The 21,295-nt window shown below is 34.5% G+C and overlaps 1 protein-coding gene across 1 annotated transcript; it reads right to left on the reverse strand.

The window, feature by feature from the left end:
- Positions 1 to 1,611: 1,611 nt before the first annotated feature.
- On the reverse strand, positions 1,612 to 20,311 carry LOC137408352 (receptor-type tyrosine-protein phosphatase delta-like). Its single transcript, XM_068094849.1, has 14 exons — positions 20,224 to 20,311; positions 19,823 to 19,859; positions 15,205 to 15,380; positions 14,187 to 14,313; positions 12,181 to 12,323; positions 9,599 to 9,734; positions 7,643 to 7,751; positions 7,218 to 7,405; positions 6,417 to 6,605; positions 5,633 to 5,765; positions 5,312 to 5,410; positions 4,325 to 4,504; positions 3,382 to 3,558; positions 1,612 to 2,059 (listed from the first exon to the last, which is right to left on the reverse strand). The coding sequence occupies exons 1-14, from the start codon at positions 20,290 to 20,292 to the stop codon at positions 2,026 to 2,028; spliced, it is 1,797 nt and encodes a 598-aa protein (XP_067950950.1). The 5' UTR covers positions 20,293 to 20,311; the 3' UTR covers positions 1,612 to 2,025.
- Between the last annotated feature and the right edge of the window lie 984 nt (positions 20,312 to 21,295).

Consider the following 21,295-nt stretch of genomic DNA (forward strand, 5'->3'; position numbering starts at 1 on the left):
AAAAATTCATTTTAGCCCTATGAGTGTATTAGACTTTATCATCTGTAGAACTATTTTAGGCACAAAATGGAGCCATCAGTCTGATTATCGTGACATTTGAATCAAAGGCTAAAAAGTTCCCGCTAGGAAACTGCTTTTCCCCTTTATTGCTCTACAAAAATGAATACACCAAGCCTTAGCAAGAATATGAATATATATTTTGCAAATATTCACTCTGATTCAGCTTGGCTCAGTATCCAGTGATATACAAATCTCCTTTTACACAGGTTTAATCATCTGATTACACCAATTCCTGCATTTCCTTGTTTGCATTATTTTGATTATCCACTATTACAACTGTTTTTAATTTCCGTTTAGTTGTTGCAGTAGTTTATTCCATTTTTCACATAATTTTGCAAATATATATATGAGTACATGTGATCAATGAGTGTGCATTACAATGAACAACATGCAGAGAAACTGCCAGCTATCTCTGCCTTCCTTCACTCATCTTATATAGGGCTCCATTTATACATAAGCTCATGCGCTAGGCTCTGCCTCTTTTGTAGTCTTGGCTCATCAGTTCTTTGTTAGTCAGCTCAATAGACGAAGCTGGCTCACCTGCAACCAGGTCTCCAGCCATGAGAAGGCTCGGCCATGATGTCCGTCCTGGAATCAGCTAGACAGTAGGCCCTGGTTTCGTCGCTCTGCCATCCCACCTTTACCGGGCCTTTCAACTCACTAAGTTTTCTGCTTATCCTTGTTTTAGTATCAAAGCTACTTCTGTATTAGTTTTACAAGTACCCTGGCAGTCTAACATGCTCTTAGAGTTCATCAGGTATAATAAGTATGTGCACAATTATTCTGAAGAGTTTCAAGGCGGTTGTTTGACGCAGTGTCTATCTGCCAAGCTGTTTGAATCCTGTGTGGTGCAACCTTTTTCCCAACTATGGTTTTGGACAGATGAACAGAGTTCTTATTATAGTAAAATTTGCTAAGTTTTTCAACTTACCAGCATTATAGTGATATAATGGCAGCGAACTTATTGCTTTGAGAGCAATAAAACTATAGTTCACTATATGTTCCGTTACTAGGAGATACTCAAATGGTAGTCATAAATTAGAATTTCAGGATCAGTCACAAATGACCGATTAGAAGCAACTTTTGGCAGTTTATGTTTGCTCATCTTGTAGGTAACAATAACAAACTAGTAAATTCATTTACCGTATGTTTCAAAAAGTGAGACTAACATTTAAAGTTAGTTTCACTTTTTAACTTACTGTTAAAGTTAAACAGTAAGTTAAAAATTGTATATGTTGCTAGTATTTGCTTGTTCAAATTTTGCTCAGAGCAAATTTTCAAATTTGTTTCAAATTTTGTCATGAGCGTTGAGTGAAAGATAGCGAGAGTACAACTCCAAAAGAGCAGCTGCTTTTTCATCAATAGTTTAGTAATCAAACACCTAATCGGGTTTTTGGTATCGTCTGATATTTAGCATTTTTTGTTGCAACCATCATAGCTTATGGGTCAATGTGTAACAATACAAAGCAGTAGCCTAGGCCAAGACATGAAGCCAAAAATTCATAAAATACTTAGTTTTGGTATAATACATGTAGTTTGAAACATATTCTTAAACAGTCTGGACTTGAAACCAATGATATACAGCCCCCACTGAAGGGCTGTATATCATTGTTAAAACAGAAGAATGATTTTGGTAAGCAACTGCCTCTTTCTATGGCTCTGGTTTTTAATAAAGAATGCTGGATCTGGTATTGATTTCAATTCTATTCATATTAACAAATGTAGTAGTCCTAATATACAAAAGCATGTATCATAAAAACAAAGCATGAATAAAAAAAGTTGTTTGTTCGCAAGCACTAAAAATATACATGTAAATCACCAGAACTTTATTCAAATACATGATAATACGAGGCATTCTATATAATACGAGGCATTCTGTGTATATATACATATATAAGAGAGCTCGATAATACGAGGCATTCTATAGATATATACATATATAAGAGAGCTTGATAAAGAATACTGTCACTCCTGCACTGTTGCGGCATCCAGAATGTAGCTACAAATCAACAAAAGTAACTCTGAGACAATGTAATTAATTAATATGCTTATGTATTACATTCAATATAGTACTATGTATTTAATACAAATGATTAATCGACAACCTGCTGATAAAGATTTCTGTATGCATTACTAGGTGAATGCCCGGAGTTGCATGGGTAATAAAAAAACAACGTATAAACAGTGGCAGGTAACTTAGTTGCCTTTAGCCAAGTTTCTTTACCCAGGGAATTTGAGTAACTTAAGCTAGTCTAAATATTTACTTGTCATTATAATTATGCTTATAATTGGTACGTTACACTTCATGATCTCTCCCACAATCATGATCTTCAATGTGCTCATAGTTACCAATTGTATTTTCTTAAGCATGCCTTTTTTAACCAATGCAATAAGTATGTGCACAGTTAACTCATAATATGGCAATTAGGCTGTGTGGCTTAGTAGATAGCACACCTGTCTGCAGAACCAGGCTCCGAGTTCGTTTTCAGTACAACATGGTTTTTTCATTCCTCGATTATAATCGCTATAACTGGACATACGAACGACAGACATACACTCATTTTATATATATAGATTAAGATTATATTTAAGGTAGACTTAACTTAACGATAGGGTTTTGTACAGAAGATCCTGTCTTTTAGTGATGATTCCATTGTCAAAAAACCCACCTTCCATTTGAACCACCATTGCATTCCTAGAGCCTTTTTACAACCTACCTCATATTTTTGCTTTCATTACTTTTTATTGTTTTTTTTAATAATAAGTGTAAACTTTTAACAAATAAAGTAAATTTTAACTCTTTCATTTAGCTTTTTCATGTGCACGAGTGAGTAAATAAATTTTTGGCTACCATTGAGTACATTAGGGTAGATGTTATGTATTTTTATCTCTTCTTTATGTATATTTTCTTGGCATTTCTTTTTTCATTTGTATTTATTATTGTATTATATTTATTATATTATTTGTTTATGTTGTTTTATTTATTAGTTGATAATTATTTATATCATATGCTTTAGTTGTCCAGCTAGTGTATTATATCGTGTCATTTCTATATGCATCTGTCGAAACCCCGTCAGAAAAGTACTACAAGAATATAGACCCCCTGAAAGGATCCAGAAGGCGCCCCCAAGTTCATATGGAAAAAAAAACATCGTACAAGATCTGAAATCTATAGGAATGCAAATTGAACAAATAGATGAAATTAAGAAGAATAGAAAAGAATGGTGTAGTAGGATAAAAAAGGCCACCTAAATTGAGGAGACAGCACAAGTGATCAAATCAATCTAATGATGAAATATTAACAGGTTAATTCATACTGACCCATTTTCTGCAGTTGTTTTGTTATTATGTACATCATCTGGATCACAGTACTCATTCTCAAAGTCTATGTAGGAAGATCGCATTTCCGTGGATTCTATGTAGTCATATGTTTCTTGGCCATCCTTCTGCCTTGGTGTCTTAGGCAAGGGTACCGCATCTTTCCGTAGACGAGGTTTGCTAAATATATGAAATATACTTTAATTTACCTTTTACAATAGAATTATTACAATACCTACTGCATGTGAGTCATTATATATATATTATATATATGTTATAATAATAGAGTTTGAATTAGATTTCAATACTTTATTTTAGATTTAATTATTTCACATTGTATTATACTTATATAATAAGCTATAATAGCTTATTAGAGTAAATAGAATTTTTACATATCCAAATATATTTATTATGCTATATTATGTGATAAAAGAGATTTTCATTACATTAAATTTTATTTTTAATACTATATTGTTTCACTATATTTTATTTTACATACTATATTTTATACTTGATACTATATTTCAATTTATTACATTACTTATTTAATCAGGTTGTTCTTATTATCTTATTTTGTATTAGATTATGTTTCAATAATTTATGTAATATTGCTTTTAATTATACTATATTACATATTATTACATCATATTATACAATATACTACGCTGTGTTACAATACATGTTACAAAATAATACCTTTTTTATATTTTACTTTTTGTTGTTCATATTAAAAATGCATGTTATATAACAAAAGTTTATATAATGTAGTGTTACAATAGATGAGCATCTATGCTAAATATCTTATGTTAAAAACAAAAGGTTTTGGTTATTACTCTTCGCCAATAAAATAATCGTTTATTAAAAACATTCTTATAATATATAAATATACTGTAAGAAAGCTGTTACATCTTTGAGTTGTACAAAGTCTTTATGATAATGAACATACCTTTTAGGTTTTCTATTTTTGCGCACACAGTAAAAGACAACTCCAAAGACCAGCAAAAGGACTCCAACAGCGACAACGATTCCAACAATTAACGCTGTCAAATTATACTTTGTTGTAGCTAAGGCTAGGCAATCAGAATCTGTGTAGAAGTCATTCTTAGTCCATCCTCTTGCGTAGACACTAAAAGTACACAGGATGACTTGACTGAATACACTAATCTAAATATTCAGCACTGCAAGTAGATAGACTAACTAGTCAAGTTGTAGCTTTTGTTATCAGAAAATTGAGTAAAATCTTTGATTTTGTATGTTTTTAAAAGAAAAAAGTTTATAATTTTAAACCACTAATTTACATTTGTTATGAAGGATGTCTGTTTGGTTTCAAAGCATAACAGCTTTCTATTTTATAATTTTGAAAATGAAACACACTAGTACTCTGAGTGTCTAGTCTACTGTGGAAGATGGTCAGGTGTGCTAGGGAAGCTCAGCAAATAACTATCTCAAAAATTATTCTACAAAACTACATGTATATGGCAGTGAATTGGTGCAGGTGTTAGTGTCGCGAGTTGTAATCCCATACGGTGCAGTCGTATTTCCAGACAATTATTCTGCAATGTTGTTCGGCCACCCAACTTAAACACCCACCTCCTGACTATCTGATTGAAAATTGAAGAAATCCCAGGCATCATAGGGCTTACTGCTAGCTGTATAATGAAATTATCACCTAACTTTACTAAGTAAAACAAAACAGCTACAAATTGTTTTAACTATTACCTTTAGGTTTAAAAGCCCACGGTGTTTATACAATGAAGTAGTGAATGAAAACAAAATTCAACCAAAGTAAAACCCAATGTTAACAACAACCATCTAGAGATAAGAAACTTAACTAGGTCAGCGAATCTTGCATTAACCAAAGGTGTGACAGTAGTGGCCAGTTTGAATAGGAAGTACTATCACCTACAGTATAAGGATTAATGTGATACCATACCAGTAAGTTTTGAGAGCTTGCAGTGGTCCATTACAGTACTGGCTTCTGGAATCACAGCTCTCTGATCCTATTGTGATCTCTGATTGCGATGATGTTGTCCTAAACAAAGTCATCAAGTTATTGAAAAAAACTAAATTCTGGTAATATAGAAATATGTATAGCAACAACTAATCTACAGGGAGTTTCACTTGTTTGTACATTAGTATTAATAGGTTATACTACTCAGTGCCTACCCACATGAAATTTATGATTTGAGTTGTCTTATACTCAAATCAACTTGAGTTGAACGTGTCATATATAAATTAAGTACAGCAGAGTCACCTTCTGTTTCTGATTGTTGTTGACCAGCTGGCTGGACTCGGTTGTGGCAAGGATATAGCATAGGGTTCCCTGAAGGACTTTCTCTTAGCCTGATTCCAAGTTAATGGTTCCGTCATATTCTCTGTGTATCCGGCTACAATAGTAGAAAGGTTATGGGATGACAAACTATCTGAGACCATCTAAGGCCATACGATTATTGCTTTGTCATTCATGCTCAACACACTTCATCATTCAGTGACCAGAGGTTTAGTACAACTTTATTCTTCATTGCTTTTGCCATATAGTTTCTCATTCGTACTTGCTGTTAGTTTATCTGCTCTCTCTCTCCTCTGTTTCTCTGTCTCTTTATTTCTCTTTTTTGCTTTTCTCTCTCTTGCTTTTCTCTCTCTCTCCTTTCTCACTCTTTCTCTCTCTCTCCTTTCTCACTCTTTCTCTCTCGCTCTTTTACTCTATTCCTCCCTCTCTCCCTCACCCCCCCCCCCCATCTCCCTCTCTCCTTCTCTTCCTCTCCTCTTTTTCTTTCTCTCGCTCCCTCTCTTGCTCTCTCTCTCCCTCTGTCTTTCCCTTTCTCTCTTTCCCTCCCTCTCTCTTTCCCTCCTTCTCTCTTTTTCTCCATCCCTCTCCCTCCCTCTATCTCCCTCTCATTTTCTCTCACTCCCTCTCTCGTTCTTTTTCCCCCTCTCTCTTTCCCTTTCTGTCTCCCTCTTTCTTTTTCTCCCTCTCTTTCCCTCCCTCTCTATCAAGTTCTATCTCACCTGCTCTATCAAGTAAAACATATGCTTACATTGACGAAACTCATCATTGGAGTCACTTTTAATGACAAGAATCTGGTATTGTGTTATATCTCCATTGTCTTGAGAAAATATCTCAAGGACATTCTCTGTTAGTACAAATGTTATCTGATTGGATGTAACAAGTTCGTCAACTAGCCAATAATTGCGTAGCTGCTCATAAACAGGTGGAGCTGGTGCACCTATAATAAAAGACAGACAAGTTTTCTAACTTTTATGTAATAAACTTTACAATCACTGACAAACATGAATGAACCTTGTCGCAATGCGCTTGTCCCAATATAAACATGATTTTTTTCAGAAAGTATCGGTGTTTTTCTATCATTTGCAATTGTTTTTGATGTTTGAGGTGGTCTAACTGCCAGGATGTTTCAAAATTAAAATCGGCCAAACTTGATTGCAGTTAAAATCTTCAAATTCAAGCAAAAGCCCAATTATGACGCCAATAATAGCAAAGAGACCAGCAGAATGGAGACACATAAGGCTGCAATTTGATCACATTAGCCGATATTAACAACAAGAGAGACAGGCAGCTGAGATACTAGTGACATCATTTCATCATGTATATTTTGTTTGAGCGTACATTTGTACATTGTATGTATATAAATATATATAGGCCTACATGTATACATGCAGTATAATTTTCAGCATAAAACATAAACTTTTCAACCTCGGTAAAATCGTAAAGAGTGTAAAGATTTACAATTCTCATTCATTTATTTGCATAATTAATTTTTTCTCCTAATTTATGCTGGACATGAAAACGATAATTGGCAAAAACTTTAATTACTTACTCTGAAGTGTGGTTAGTTCCAAGATAGCTTCTGGTCCAAGCAAACAACGACCTTTGTTGTTCACAACATAACCAGAGAGATAGAATGTATAAAAGGTGTCTTGTGTCAGATTGTCAAATCTGTACTCGTTAGTCTTTGTGTAGACTTCATGTTGTTTACCTCTATCCATATATCTCAACCGGTAGCCTCTAAGATCAGATAAGGTTAGTTGTGAATCAACTCAAGTGTACTGACATTAGATAGGATTTGTGATATAATACAAAGTTGAGGGTTGTCCTTCCACAACTATGAATAAAATTAAAACAAATAAAGTTAATTATGAATCAGTTGAAGTGTACGTACTGACGTTAGATAATAATGTTCTAACATTCAGATTTAGCCTGTGTTCCAACGAAACTGTATTTAATTAAATAATTGAGGCTTACGCAATATATCCGTTTCTTTCATCTTCCAATATTTCTTCCCAGTAAAGCTCGGTGGAGTAGGAAGTGATGTCATCAGAGTGTATAAAGTTGGCCGGAGTTCCAGAAGGATCTACAGATGTAAAATAATCGCAAACCACTTTAAGAAGGAACAGAAATGGTCAAGAGAGGTAACTCCGATAAAATAACATTATTCACTTCTTCACTAAAGAAGTTGTAAATGACACAACTTTTACTGTTGGTCTACTTGTGTCTAGTGTCTTAAAATTGCTTATTTTTTACTAGATTACCGTCAATTCAATGTCAATTTACTAGAAAATTGTCAATTCAAAATCCTTGTTCACGAAAGAAAAGCCGAGCGTTAATATGTTTTAAACCGGTTACTTCCAAGAATAACTAATTGTTACAGACCAATTTTTTAATTTTCTAGTTGTGTAAAGAAAAATTTCTTGCTCGCACACTCCACACAATGTACAAACAAAACGATTGGTGTAATTTTATCATCACCTCTCGAAAGTTACTGCGGCAAGTATAAATACGGCATAGACTTTTTCGGAATTTGTTAAATCTGCTTCTTCCTTGCGTTATAATTATTTGCCATGTTGGGTAACCATGACAACATAGCATAGCGACTAGGTCGAGGAAAAGTGTGTTACAATGGCGGCAAACAGAAACACTTTTATTCATGCATTAACTAATCATCAGCATTGACATCAAATATCATACTTCTATGTTGTGCCAAAAAAGATGGCAGCTTTATGTGACAGCTTGGAGCTTGCATGGCGAGTGTGTTTGTCTCCAAAACTGACTTTTTGTTCTTCTAACATCAAATTCATTGCTGTAAAATAACATATCATGATTATATTGGTATATGTAGATGTAATTTTAAAATGCTGTCAGTTACCCTTTAATATAATAATTATATAGCGTCACAGCTGTTTTCAATCAATATTTTGAAAAGATCTCAAGTGTTTCCATTCATTTTTGCGCTTTAAAAATTTTGATAAAACCTTATATTTTGCCAAAATTACTCAATTACTCAACTTATATTTTAAACACCGGTCCGTACTGCTATCTACTACTGTTAATGCAATAAAAAATTGTGCTGTCAGTTAGCCTTATGACTTTAGTACCCGTATTTGAGAAATGGAGATCAAATAAAGCAATTTTTCTTTAGCTATCTACATTATAAAAATATTCTAATTTGTTTAAAATCAACAACTATTAAACCCCAGCTTTTATAGTTTCTTTAGTCTCTCATAAACCTTAGTAATTGTCTGCTCATGCCCCAATTTTGGCTAAATGCCAATGAAGTTCAACCAGTAAGCATGAGCAACGCTTAGACGTACTAACAATTTTATCTTATTAAAGCACTACGTTTTCATGGCACAGATGATGTGGATTTGGAATTGTGTGCACTTTGAGGTACCGTGCGATGGTATTTCAATGAGCATTTGCATTTTACCAAATAATGCGAGTATATTGTTTAAAAAAATGAGGAACTCTATGCCAGAGGTCATAGTGGCAAATTTGGAACTGGTCAAATCAAAATAGAAACGACTGAAATGTGAAAAATATTTAAAATGGAATAGCTGGCGCGGCATTTGTTTGCCCATCATTTGCAAGAGTTGTTTCCATCTTTCACAAGCATGAAACATTCGGTAAAAATTTGCGAGTAACAAAACTCGCTTGAATTTCGGATTTTTGCCGTCTCCATGTTGTGGATGATGCGCACTTGCGGATTAACTGTGTCATGGAAGCATAGTGATTGAAATCCATGAAATTGTTTGTACTTTAGAATGGGAACACAAGCCTTTTCATATTCTATATACACTCTGTACATCTCAATTGGTAGAAGCTGTCTTACTCCCTCTGTCTTTAAACAATCTAAAGCTAATTCCTACTCTGAAACAACAGATAAGAAATATAAGCAGATTAGTGTAAGATAAGAAAACTTACATGTCACTAGAGTTGTCACATTCTGATAATAGGTATCACCCCAGCCGTACCCTGTTTTGGCGGCAATAGTCACAGTGTATGTCGTGTTAGGCTTTATCCCATTCCTTACTGTGATTTCAGTTATCGATCCGTTCACCTAGAAATATGTATAACATCATAGCAGACTATCCGCAGCATAATAGATAATATGTTTTTCCAATTTGAAATCAACTAACAGGGGTGAACACAGTTCCTTATTTGTGAATTCCAACTTGTTGGAGTCATTGGGCAGATAAAGCTAGCAGTAAGCTTGGTGTAGCCCTAGATTTCTTTTATTTTTTACCAGCCAACAACATGCCTGTAGATTTTAAATTGTTACACTGCTTTTACGACAACCATTCTTGAACACAATTATTTATTGAGGGCAACTAATTGTATGTCTGGAGTTACATGGGTAATAAAATAGTTACCCGATGAATTTGAGTAACTTAAGCTAGTAAAGCTAGTAACTTACTATAATAAAAGCCATGTCCTACATATGAAGCCAGCTTGTGACATTACACGTAACGATCACGTGTGCTAGTTAATAACCAATAGTATTTTCTCAAGTACTTTAAGCGTGAGTATTTTAACTGAGGTAATAAGTATGTGCCCAATTATTAATCATCACAGCCAGACGACCAGTTGCACACGCAGTATAGTAAATTAGCTCGCCTGTCTGCAGACCTGGAGGTTGTGAGTTCAAATTCTCTGCAAGGCAGATTTTTCTTCCCTAAAACTTTGTTGCTATAACTGGACACACAGGGGACAGACAGACAAACACTGAGATTTATATCTATAGATTGCCCTTGATGCATGCAGAGACGCATTCCTTAGTCTCAGACAGAGCTTTAGTAATCAGATAGATCATGGCACATTTATATGAAAACAAAGCTTCTAAGATTGTAAATCGAGCCTGGTATCCCTTGGAGTAGGCTTACAGGCGAGTATCTAAAAGGCTAGTTCTAAATAACCAGGTGGAGGTTTGAAATCAAATATTTTTAGTGACTTGGCGAAGGGGGAAGCACATGGGGAGGTTTGGACAAAATTGGCTGAAAAATGTGGAAACTCGTAGCATACGCAGAATAAAAGACTCATACGCAGAACAAAAGATGCACTCGCATAATAAAAGACTCATACGCAGAATAAAAGACTCATACGCAGAATAAAAGACTCATACGCAGAATAAAAGACTCATGCGCAGAATAAAAGACTCATATGCAGAATAAAAGACGGGCACATGTACGCGCACACACACACACCCATGAGCATGACAAATATGTATATACACATGACTTACAGCACATAAATGATATTATATGGGATTCTCCTATGTGCTCTCCCTCATTAGCCACATTATCACTATATATTACTCTATTTGAAAGAATGAATACAAGGCACACAAAGCAAATTCATCCATATAAACACAAATATGTGAGAACTAAACCTACACATGTACAATGACCTACACATGTACAATGACCTACACATGTACAATGACCTACACATGTACAATGACCTACACATGTACAATGACCTACACATGTACAATGACCTGCACATGTACAACGACCTACACATGTACAACGACCTACACATGTACAATGACCTACACATGTACAACAACCCACACATGTACAATGACCTACACATGTACAACGACCTACACATGTACAACGATTCACACATGTACAATGACCTAGGGGGACTCGTTCATATAGGATTTCAGAAGCAGGCATGATATCAGAAAGTTTACAAATTGTGAGCCAATAATTAAAATACGTCCGTTACCTGCAAACAATGTGTTTTACCTGCAAAAAACGGCCTCAACCTTCACCTCAGTTTTTTATAATTTTAATAGCAACAAAATTGAGAGCAATATGCAGTGGAAGCAATTCTTGTGAATGAACTTTGTCTCTGTATTGGGAAACCGTGAGCCTTTTTAGCAATGTTGGTTTCCATCATTCAAGTTTTAATGTAAAAAACTCTCTATTTATGCAAAACTTCAGTATAGAAATGCAGTTAATTATAATCGATAATAATAATAATATGCACAAACTTGCCTTGCGGTTGTTGGAAAAGTTCATATGATTGGACAAAAAGTTAAACTGGCTAGTTCTGTACATAATAATGTTACATTTTATTGCAGATCACAACCACTATTATATACAGTAGCTATTTGCTACTTTGTGAATGTAGGTGGTACATTCGAACTATACATACAAAACATTTTTTCATTGTAATCTATTGTTTTAGATGGATTTTAGAAATTGGGAGTGGAACAACCTGTATTTAGTAATTTTATAAAAAAAAATTGATTTACGATACGAGAGAATTGACATACGAACTCAGTCCTGGAAAGCATTAAGCTCGTGTGTCAAGGTATGACTATAATCTAAATGCTACGAATTGTTGAGGTAAAAGCATGAGAAGATGGTAAGGAGGTTTGGTAGGTGAGAAAATTGATATTTACAGATATTATTATATTAGATAAAATATATACTAGTTAGGTATATATTTAATTATATTATTGACTAAACTACATTTGGTAAAAATCTACTTACCGTAATATTATAGACGATAACATTAGTGTTGATGGATATATAATATTCTTCAATGACACCATTTGCTTGCTCCGGCTCCTTCCATTGCACGGTTATGTTGTCATGTGATGCAGCAAGATGTAGAATGCTGACTTTTCCTGGCGCTAAAACATGGGCAAAATCTAAATTTTTAATTTTCCTCTTTAGGTGACTGGTGATGTATCACCAGTCACCTAAAGATATATATATATATATATGTCACCTAAAGATATATATGTCACCTAAAGATATATATATATATATATATATATATATATGTCACCTAAAGATATATATATATATATATGTATGTAAATGAAGGTTTGGTGCACAATGAAGGAGAAACCTGGGATTTCCCATATAAAAGGAAATCCCTAAAATATGTCTAACTAGGATGCAGTTCGCCATGCATGGACGTTACCATCAAAAATGTATCAACACAAACGTTTACACATTTGGTTGGCACGAATAATTGACACAGAACTTTGCAGATTGTGTGTACATTTTACATGTATGTTAGCTACTGATGATGCGTGGTACACAGATTCATGAGTCATGAAGGTAGAACCAGCCAATGCTACTACAAATACTCGATCTCGGATGTTCTCAACCTTTCTAGTAGCTGCTAACATGACGCATACAGTAAAATTTGACAGAACAGTTACAGCCAAACAATGTGGTTGTACACTTTTGTGTGCCTTCGTAAGTTGTCTTCTCTCTTTGGTACGTCGATGTAATGATTTGTGGTAGTTTTGTTCTTTTAAAATAGCACTTTTTAGAAAGATTAAATAAGGTACTAAATGTGATCGCATTCTATCCTCATTTGATATTTATCTACTTACAACCTTGTCTGTTAGTATTTGGCGTTTGCTAACATTACTTTTTAAATTATAGAAATAACTTCATTATTTAACACTGCAACAACGTTTTGTGTTTTCCAAACCGTCAGGTTGTTTCCAAATGAAAAACTTGATTAGTTTAAGCATTTCAAATCAGGGAACCTCTAGCTCTTTAAATTCTATTTCATTAAAGCAGCTCACATGCAATACGAAACTCATAAAGACTACAATTTTCACCAAATTTAGACAAAAAATGATACGGAAAGCAATTCTCGAAGAAGCTCAGGAGACAGTGCATGGCTTCAACTTGTATCCAAAGAAATTGCCATGATACGAATAATAGCAATAGTTTGTTTGCAATGTCTGTCACAGGTACCTGATGGTTGTATATGTCTGTCACAGGTACCTGATGGTTTTATATGTCTGTCACAGGTACCTGATGGTTGCAATGTCTGTCACAAGTACCTGATGGTTTTATATGTCTGTCACAGGTACCTGATGGTTGTATATGTCTTTCACAGGTACCTGATGGTTTTATATGTCTGTCACAGGTACCTGATGGTTGTATATGTCTGTCACAAGTACTTGATAGTTGTATATGTCTGTCACAGGTACCTGATGGTTGTATATGTCTGTCACAGGTACCTGATGGTTGCAATGTCTGTCACAGGTACCTGATGGTTTTATATGTCTGTCACAAGTACCTGATGGTTGTATATGTCTGTCACAGGTACTTGATAGTTGTATATGTCTGTCACAGGTACCTGATGGTTGTATATGTCTGTCACAGGTACCTGATGGTTTTATATGTCTGTCACAGGTACCTGATGGTTGTATATGTCTGTCAGGGGTACCTGATGGTTGCAATGTCTGTCACAGGTACCTGATGGTTGTACATGTATATGCATGTGTAGACATCAATAAGATCTATGTGCATGCTGGTATTAGCTAGCCTGACTTCACTATCAAATCATAATATTTTACTTCCACTGCATGTAACTTGCCCGCATTGAAATAGTTTTCAAATGTAAAGCTATAATGGCATGAAGATATTCATATTGACAAAGATAGGCAACTCTCATCTAGGACGTTCCTAGTTTACCAAGAGATCAATTTTAGCCATATGAAAAGAGTTAAACGTTGACTTACCGTATTGAAGAGTTGTAGCTCTAACAGGCTGCTTAGCCGGGACACTTGGGTCAGAGGTAAAAGGCTCCACAGTAAGGGTGTAGTTGGTGTATGGTGTGAGAAAGTCAAATTCATACTCGTGGCTTGTCTGCAAGAAGTGCAAATACTGTATGTTAGAAAGCTTTAGTTTACAAGAAAAAACTTTCAATCTATTTCATATGCATGTCTGCCTAGTTTCCATGAGAACAAGTATTCAAAAAAACCTGGAAGGTCATACCTCGTCCGGAGTTCTCCGATTATTTCATCTGACTCGCCGACTCAGTCAATAATAACACATACCTAATTAAGCCTGTGCATAATTTCTCTTAAAAATAATCAGATATTATATTATAGTCAGTGTTCAGTATATAATACATTATATTATCTTGTTACTTTTTTATTTAAAATCCATGTAGATTTTTAATTGAGACATCTTTCATCCTCAATATCAATTAATTATGTGAATCTATGTGCCTTGACTAAAAATTGCGAAGAAATGGTTTATTTTGCCACGGACAATAGATCAATAGCATAAATCTAGTTTTATCCAACAAATAGGTTGATGAGCTATAACTACCCAATTACATCAATCATCTCCTTAAGAAGTTTATGAAACCTAGCATTGCTTATCCATCATGCTTTAAGCTTCCATTATAGACATAGATACAGCTAAGCCAATAGAAAACTTGTGTCAAGCCATATGCTATTTAATAGTGTCACGGAAATAGATGTTGATGAAACAATTGGGACCTAAACTGAGTGAAAGAGGCTATAGATGATTTTAATTTGAAATATAGCTTTGACAATAGTATTTTACTTTTCTTTTACGATAAATATTGGTGTGATAAAAATTTTATTGACTACATTTACTAGCCGTGAGAAATAATGAAAGACATTGCTAATAAGGTACCGTAAAATCTCTAATTGAATGCCACCTCTATTTAAAACAGAGGGTCATAGCGTTCAATTAGAGGTTTTACAGTAGTGTAAGGTGACCTACCCTTAGGGCCCCATATATACTGTAGGTAGAATGAATGCCTATCGCTTGATCATTATCTGGTTCAGCGTCAACTTTGAACGACTGTAGTGGCTTTGGGTCTGTCCAATTGACTGCTATCCAATGTGTTCCGATGTCTATGATTCTTAGTCCATAAGGGTCAGTAGAGTTGTCATTCTCTGTAATAGCATGATAACGTTATATAGTTTAACAGGTTTACATTCTTTGTAGGATACTTACTAGCTAGCTCTTTATTGAGGTTTCCGCAACATTTTATTTCTCCGTCCGGCCCACTACCCATCATCATTTGAGCATATACTTGAGGCTGATTCACACTATATAGCCGTTGGTCAGCATTTTCCTTTCGGCGTTCATCATCGATATTGTGAACCGGAAACTGATGGCATCGACGAAGCGACCCGGACACGTCGGGAAAGTTTACAGCTGTCAAACTTTCCCAATATTTCGCCACTCATCTATGACCGCCTTTCAAATGTAAACCATTTCGGCGATAGTTATTCGCAGTCGCGAATAGCGTGATGTGTTCATATCTGTTTATGACAATCGCTGCCAGACGAGTATTTAATTCCAGCACGAAAAAACAAAGAGATTTCTTCGCAAAAATTTAAAAAGAGAAATGGGAACCCTACATCACAGAGTATTTCCTGATGCAAATGGGATAGGTATGTGATAGTGTAAACATTGTTATTATCGACGATCACCAAAGTATTGTGACATCAACACCGAGATAAGGCGATATAGTGTGAACCAACCTTTAGTCTCAATAACACCCCTGATGATCTTTCATGGCATACTGGACTGACGGGGTACTAAGGATTATAAAAACAAATGCAAAAGTCTCAATGAAAATTCACAAAAATGTAATGTTGCAACAATTTTTATAATCAGCAAGGAGGTCACACTGCTTTTATGCAAAAAACAACAAAATATTGGGAGTGTTAGAAGATTTTAGAAGATTAGTTGAGCCTTTCAACCTCGGTTTGCCTTGGCATGCTAATAGAACTAGAACTTCTGGGTCAATAATTGGTCTTGACAGAGAATCAGTTTTTAATGTAAAGTTATCTTTTATGAAAAATTTTGTAACATCATATTTCAATAGTATTATTATCAACCACTCTATAGCAATTTATAGCTGCAGTTGAATGCCTTCTCTCGATTCAACTTATTCCTGACTGTCGAGGTAATTATGTGAGGATGAAAGTGAACTTAAACAACTTTGGGCAATGAGTATTAAACATATCTCACTCTTTTGCTTTCCCAAAATCAAAAGGCACAAACCTACTAGAGTTTTAACAACGGTTACTAAAAAGCCATGCATTAATTTTTCTTGACGCTGTCTCTTTTCACAATTCGTTTATCATAGCGTAAGTTTTGACCTTTCACTGCCTTCTATGTACAAATTTAAATATCGGCCTACTGCCAGCCATTTTACCAAAAATTGCCGATATTGCTTCATTATATGAATACAATTCATTTCATCTTCAAACACCATCTAGAACATTTTGGTTAAATATTTTATTTTGCCAACAGCTTAGCAAACAGTGCTATGCAAAAGATTCCATTTGTCTATACTTTGTGCATTGCTAAAGCTATGTGAAGCTACGATCGTTACAAAGATAAAACAATCCTCTACAATGCTCCATACTCTTACAAAACTATTACTTTCACCACCATCAGAGTCGGTACTGCTACTTTGATTATCTGAGTAATTACAAAAATCTAAATCTGAATTGGCTATAATGTCACAAACATAAGTAATTCTCCGTTTTCTAACGCGGGAGGTATTTACGAAAGCCATAATAACACTAAATAGTTCGAATGTCAGAAAGAAAAAATGTTCGTTTTCAAGTTGGAAATGCTCAAACAAAAATTTAAAATTGCTTCGTAAATTTAGGCTAACTTTATAGAAAAATCTTCGGACAGCGCTGTCAATATCATACAAGTTCTAAAGATCATCGGTTATGTTTTAAACGAATAATAAAATTTAAGTTACTACACAATTGCTGGGAAATTCGCAAAATTGCGCATACCGCAGTCGACCATAGAATTCCCATAAAAGCGGTACGACAGTGAAAGGGTTAGTTGATAGTCAGATACTGTCTTATATCTGCCTTCAATATCAAATGTATCTTAGATATGAAGCTGAATAAACTGAGGGAGTAATCTCATTACATTTAAACAAGTCGAGTTTGGAAAATCCTTTTAAAAAGGATTCATGAAGCTAAACTTGAAACTTAAAGTGGCAGCACCATCTCTCCTAAGGCTCTGTTAATAACTCAATAAATATATTACATCTTTATTCCTTAGGACTTCTCACTCACTTCCCCTCATCATAAAACTAATAATAACTTTTTATCTAAGTCGTCATTGTCATTGTTATTATTATTATTATTATTGTTACTAAAGGACCTATGTGACAGTCAAACTACAAACTAGCAAAACCGAATGCAAGACAAGAAGTTTCTAGCATCTTCTGCAACTTTCTCTCCACAAGGAACATGCCTCTTCTGCCCTTGCAACATCGATGCCAGAGTGAAAGGTAACTGTTGGAATACCGCAAAAAGGGTTCTCTTTTTAAATATTTTCTTCAACTTATGTGAAAAATAATTATTTTTATTTATTTTAATATTTTTATGTCTTTTGTTGCGTTTTATCACAATAAAATACTTCTTAGTACAGTATATATGGAATAATTTATTAATGATGTATTGACTTTTAATGACATTCAAGTTCAATAACTGGATTAACATTGTAATCCGAGGACCCCTTTACATGGTGTGTGATCAGCGCATTTACAGACAACTTTAAACAATTTTTAACAGACTAAGAACTTGTTGTTTTATAAAAACTTCAAAATCTGTTTACTGTTATATGGATTACATCAGCAAATAATTTTAAAATTACCTGCTTATGTTTGACAAAAAACTAATAACTTATCATTAGGACTAATGAATCTGCACATCTGCTGTACCTGTGAAAAGGTCTCACAGCCTCCCAAATGGGTGATACTTTAGGTAAGTAAGTCTCTTTGCTCAAACTTACAACTGTGAACCTGTTAGAGTCTTTAACACTAACTATCATATCCATATCTTCTACGTGGTAGGCAAATCATCTAACATGGCTGGAAATTTGATCTATTCAAATGGTTACTACAATTTCAGCCATGATAAAAACATTAGCTCACTAAAAGCATGCTCACTACGAGCTCTCACACAGTAGCTCACTACATTAAGCAAAGAGAAACAGCGTTCTTGAAAAAGTTTCAAGAACTTTTTAGTTGAAGAAAAGATTTCGCGCAAGAAACAGGCTAACAAGCAATAATTTCAGGTCAAAAAACAGTTTCAAGCTGTCATCGTTTCAAGGAGACTGTTCTTCTTGTGAACCTCTCTTAGTGCTACCACCATAGATTCAGAGCAATTGACATCAGCTGACCATGTGCTGTCAGCAAACCTCAGTTTAGAAAAACAATCATATCTTACCATATCATATCATATCCATACAAACATGGAACAAGTTTCCTTGACCGCTCATCAAATATTTGATTTGTAACACTTGGTCTGTGATTATGCACTTGATTCAACTTTTTCATAACCTATGTTAGTTGCTTCAGTAAAGCGGTTACAGCTGGAATGTTATTTCAATCATCTTGTCAAATGTGACCAGTGATGCATTAACTATTTGCCATCCTCTAACTGTTCCGTACTAAAGATATGTAACTAATAAGTCTGAAGAGTCGTGACTGATCCTAGACAAATGACAAAATTGATATTCGTAACACTGTTTCCTTTTATTTAAACTACTGCTTCATAGCATTAGTTGACAGCTTTATTGTACAGTGCGTCGATTTTGTAACTTTGTCAGCAATAAGTTTAGCCCTTAGTCTAAAGAACCAACTAATTTTACTTCTCATTTATGGTCCTATTAAAACCAGCATATAGTTCTTAGGTTAAGTGTAGCATATATATACCTCCTAGAATGGAGTATGGAATATCGGTGGTCTAACATTTTCTGGGGCAGGACATTTGGTTCAGAATTTTTGGTATCAGACTATTCGGCAGGGTTTTTTGCACACATATTGTTATACCAAAAAATTATTTATGCTTATATACAGTAAATTAATAGCTTGATGATAATAAGAAGTGCAAAAAATATTATTTTATTCATGAAACGTCACACATGATACCTTTTTCTTGGAAATAAATAAAAAGATTTTACGTTCTTATCGTCAAAATTTGCTAGAAGGATCCTATGAACTACATCTGTCAGATATGTAACGGTAGCCATTATGTGCAAATTGTTCTTTTCCAAATTTACTGAAAAATCCTGAGTCCTAAATCATATCAAAAGATGGATAAATTCTAAACTTGTTACTTGCACATTATCCCGTTATCGTCGCGACCAAAAGCTTGTGCTAAAAAGATTCATACCCCTAGTAGTGTAACATTGAAAAAAATGTCTGTTTTCTAATTATGACAAACAGTGTGCTGTTCTAGAAAACATTTGCTATATATGTGGTTTTTTGCAAGTTCAAGCATGAGCTGAAGATTGCCCCTGCTAAACTTACACTTCTCTCAATACGGAAGGATGACGGAAAACTTACCGGCAGCCGTGCAGGTTAGGAGTACGGCAGCGAGACACTGAAACAGAACCAATAAAGATTAACCAAAGCAAAGTAAGATACACAGACAATTAATATTAACTATGTTATTGCTTTCAGTCTAGTCTCCATGTTTAACATCTGCATATATGTACCTGTGGCTAAATATCAAAAGGTATTTTAGCTGTAACCTCTCACACTCACTGTATATCTCTATATAATGAGATCTAGAGATGTAGCTCTCTAAAAAACTGTAGAAGTAGTAGGAAATGCTTTCAAAAACATTGACAACACTGCCAAGTGATAGCACTTATTCTTGTAATGGTCTTTTCAGGAGAATAGACAAGACACAGCAACCTAGTTTATCATGTCAGCTAAATTTGAGCAGCAGTTGTATTACCTACCAAAAAATTTCTCATCGCCCAGACAGGTGCTTTCTTTAGTGATATCGTGATGCTCATATCGTGAAGCATGTGTGTCTCTATCTAGTACCACTGCATAAATAACAAAGTTGCTTACGGAATAGGAATATTCAATGAGGCATGAAACATACATGTAACACTGGCTTATCCATAGCCTACATTGATTGGCTCTTAAAATGTAACAAACAGGGATAGAGCAATGTGATGTAAGTGTAAAAGTGGTGATTCACCACGTTGATGAGACTAGCATAAACAGGAGACCAGAGACTCAATATATTTCCTGTTTATTAAAGGGTGACTAACCATAATAGTGACTATGACTGGCCATTATTTTGCAAGGAAAAGCTACCATAGGTCTGGTATTGGTAGTTTTGCAGACCTTTAATTCATAGCTTGTTTCAATATCTTAATTTTACGAAGTGTTTTTTAGTTTCTGATAATCTATGATTATTAGAAAACAACATATTATTTGTATTGCTGTTATTTTTGCTATAATATTAATTAGCTTCTCATTTTATAGTCTTATTTCATTTTTATTACGCTTTTATGTCCTTTTGGGGTTTTACTGATAAGGAAATTATATATTGTTCTCATCTATATGTGATTAGGGTTAAGAGATATTTGTTCCATTCTTTTGTATGAGTTTTCAAACTTTAGCTAAGATTGATACCTCAGCAAGCATTTGTATTTTTAACCAAATCTCAATGCTCTAAAAGTTACTTCTTTTTGAACGTTGAATTGTCGAATTGAGTGCAATAATATATGTGACCCATTTCAATTCTACGGAGACAAATATGTAGTTAGTTACATATAGGCTATATATTTCTCAAAGTATGTCTGTCTGTCGATGTCATGTGTCGTCTATAGCTATTAAAATCTTGATATTGAAATTCTGTGTTCTGAAGGATTTGAACTCATGACGAGGGCATGATCAAATTTCAAAGTGTCAAGATTTCAAATCGTCAAAATTTCAAATTTCTTAACCCGACGCTCTACCACTGAGCTAGAACGGCATAGTGATCAAAGTAGTTTTCATATACTGCATATCCCATGC

The sequence above is a fragment of the Watersipora subatra genome, chromosome 11 (assembly GCF_963576615.1).
Source record: "Watersipora subatra chromosome 11, tzWatSuba1.1, whole genome shotgun sequence".
Lineage (NCBI taxonomy): Eukaryota > Metazoa > Bryozoa > Gymnolaemata > Cheilostomatida > Watersiporidae > Watersipora > Watersipora subatra.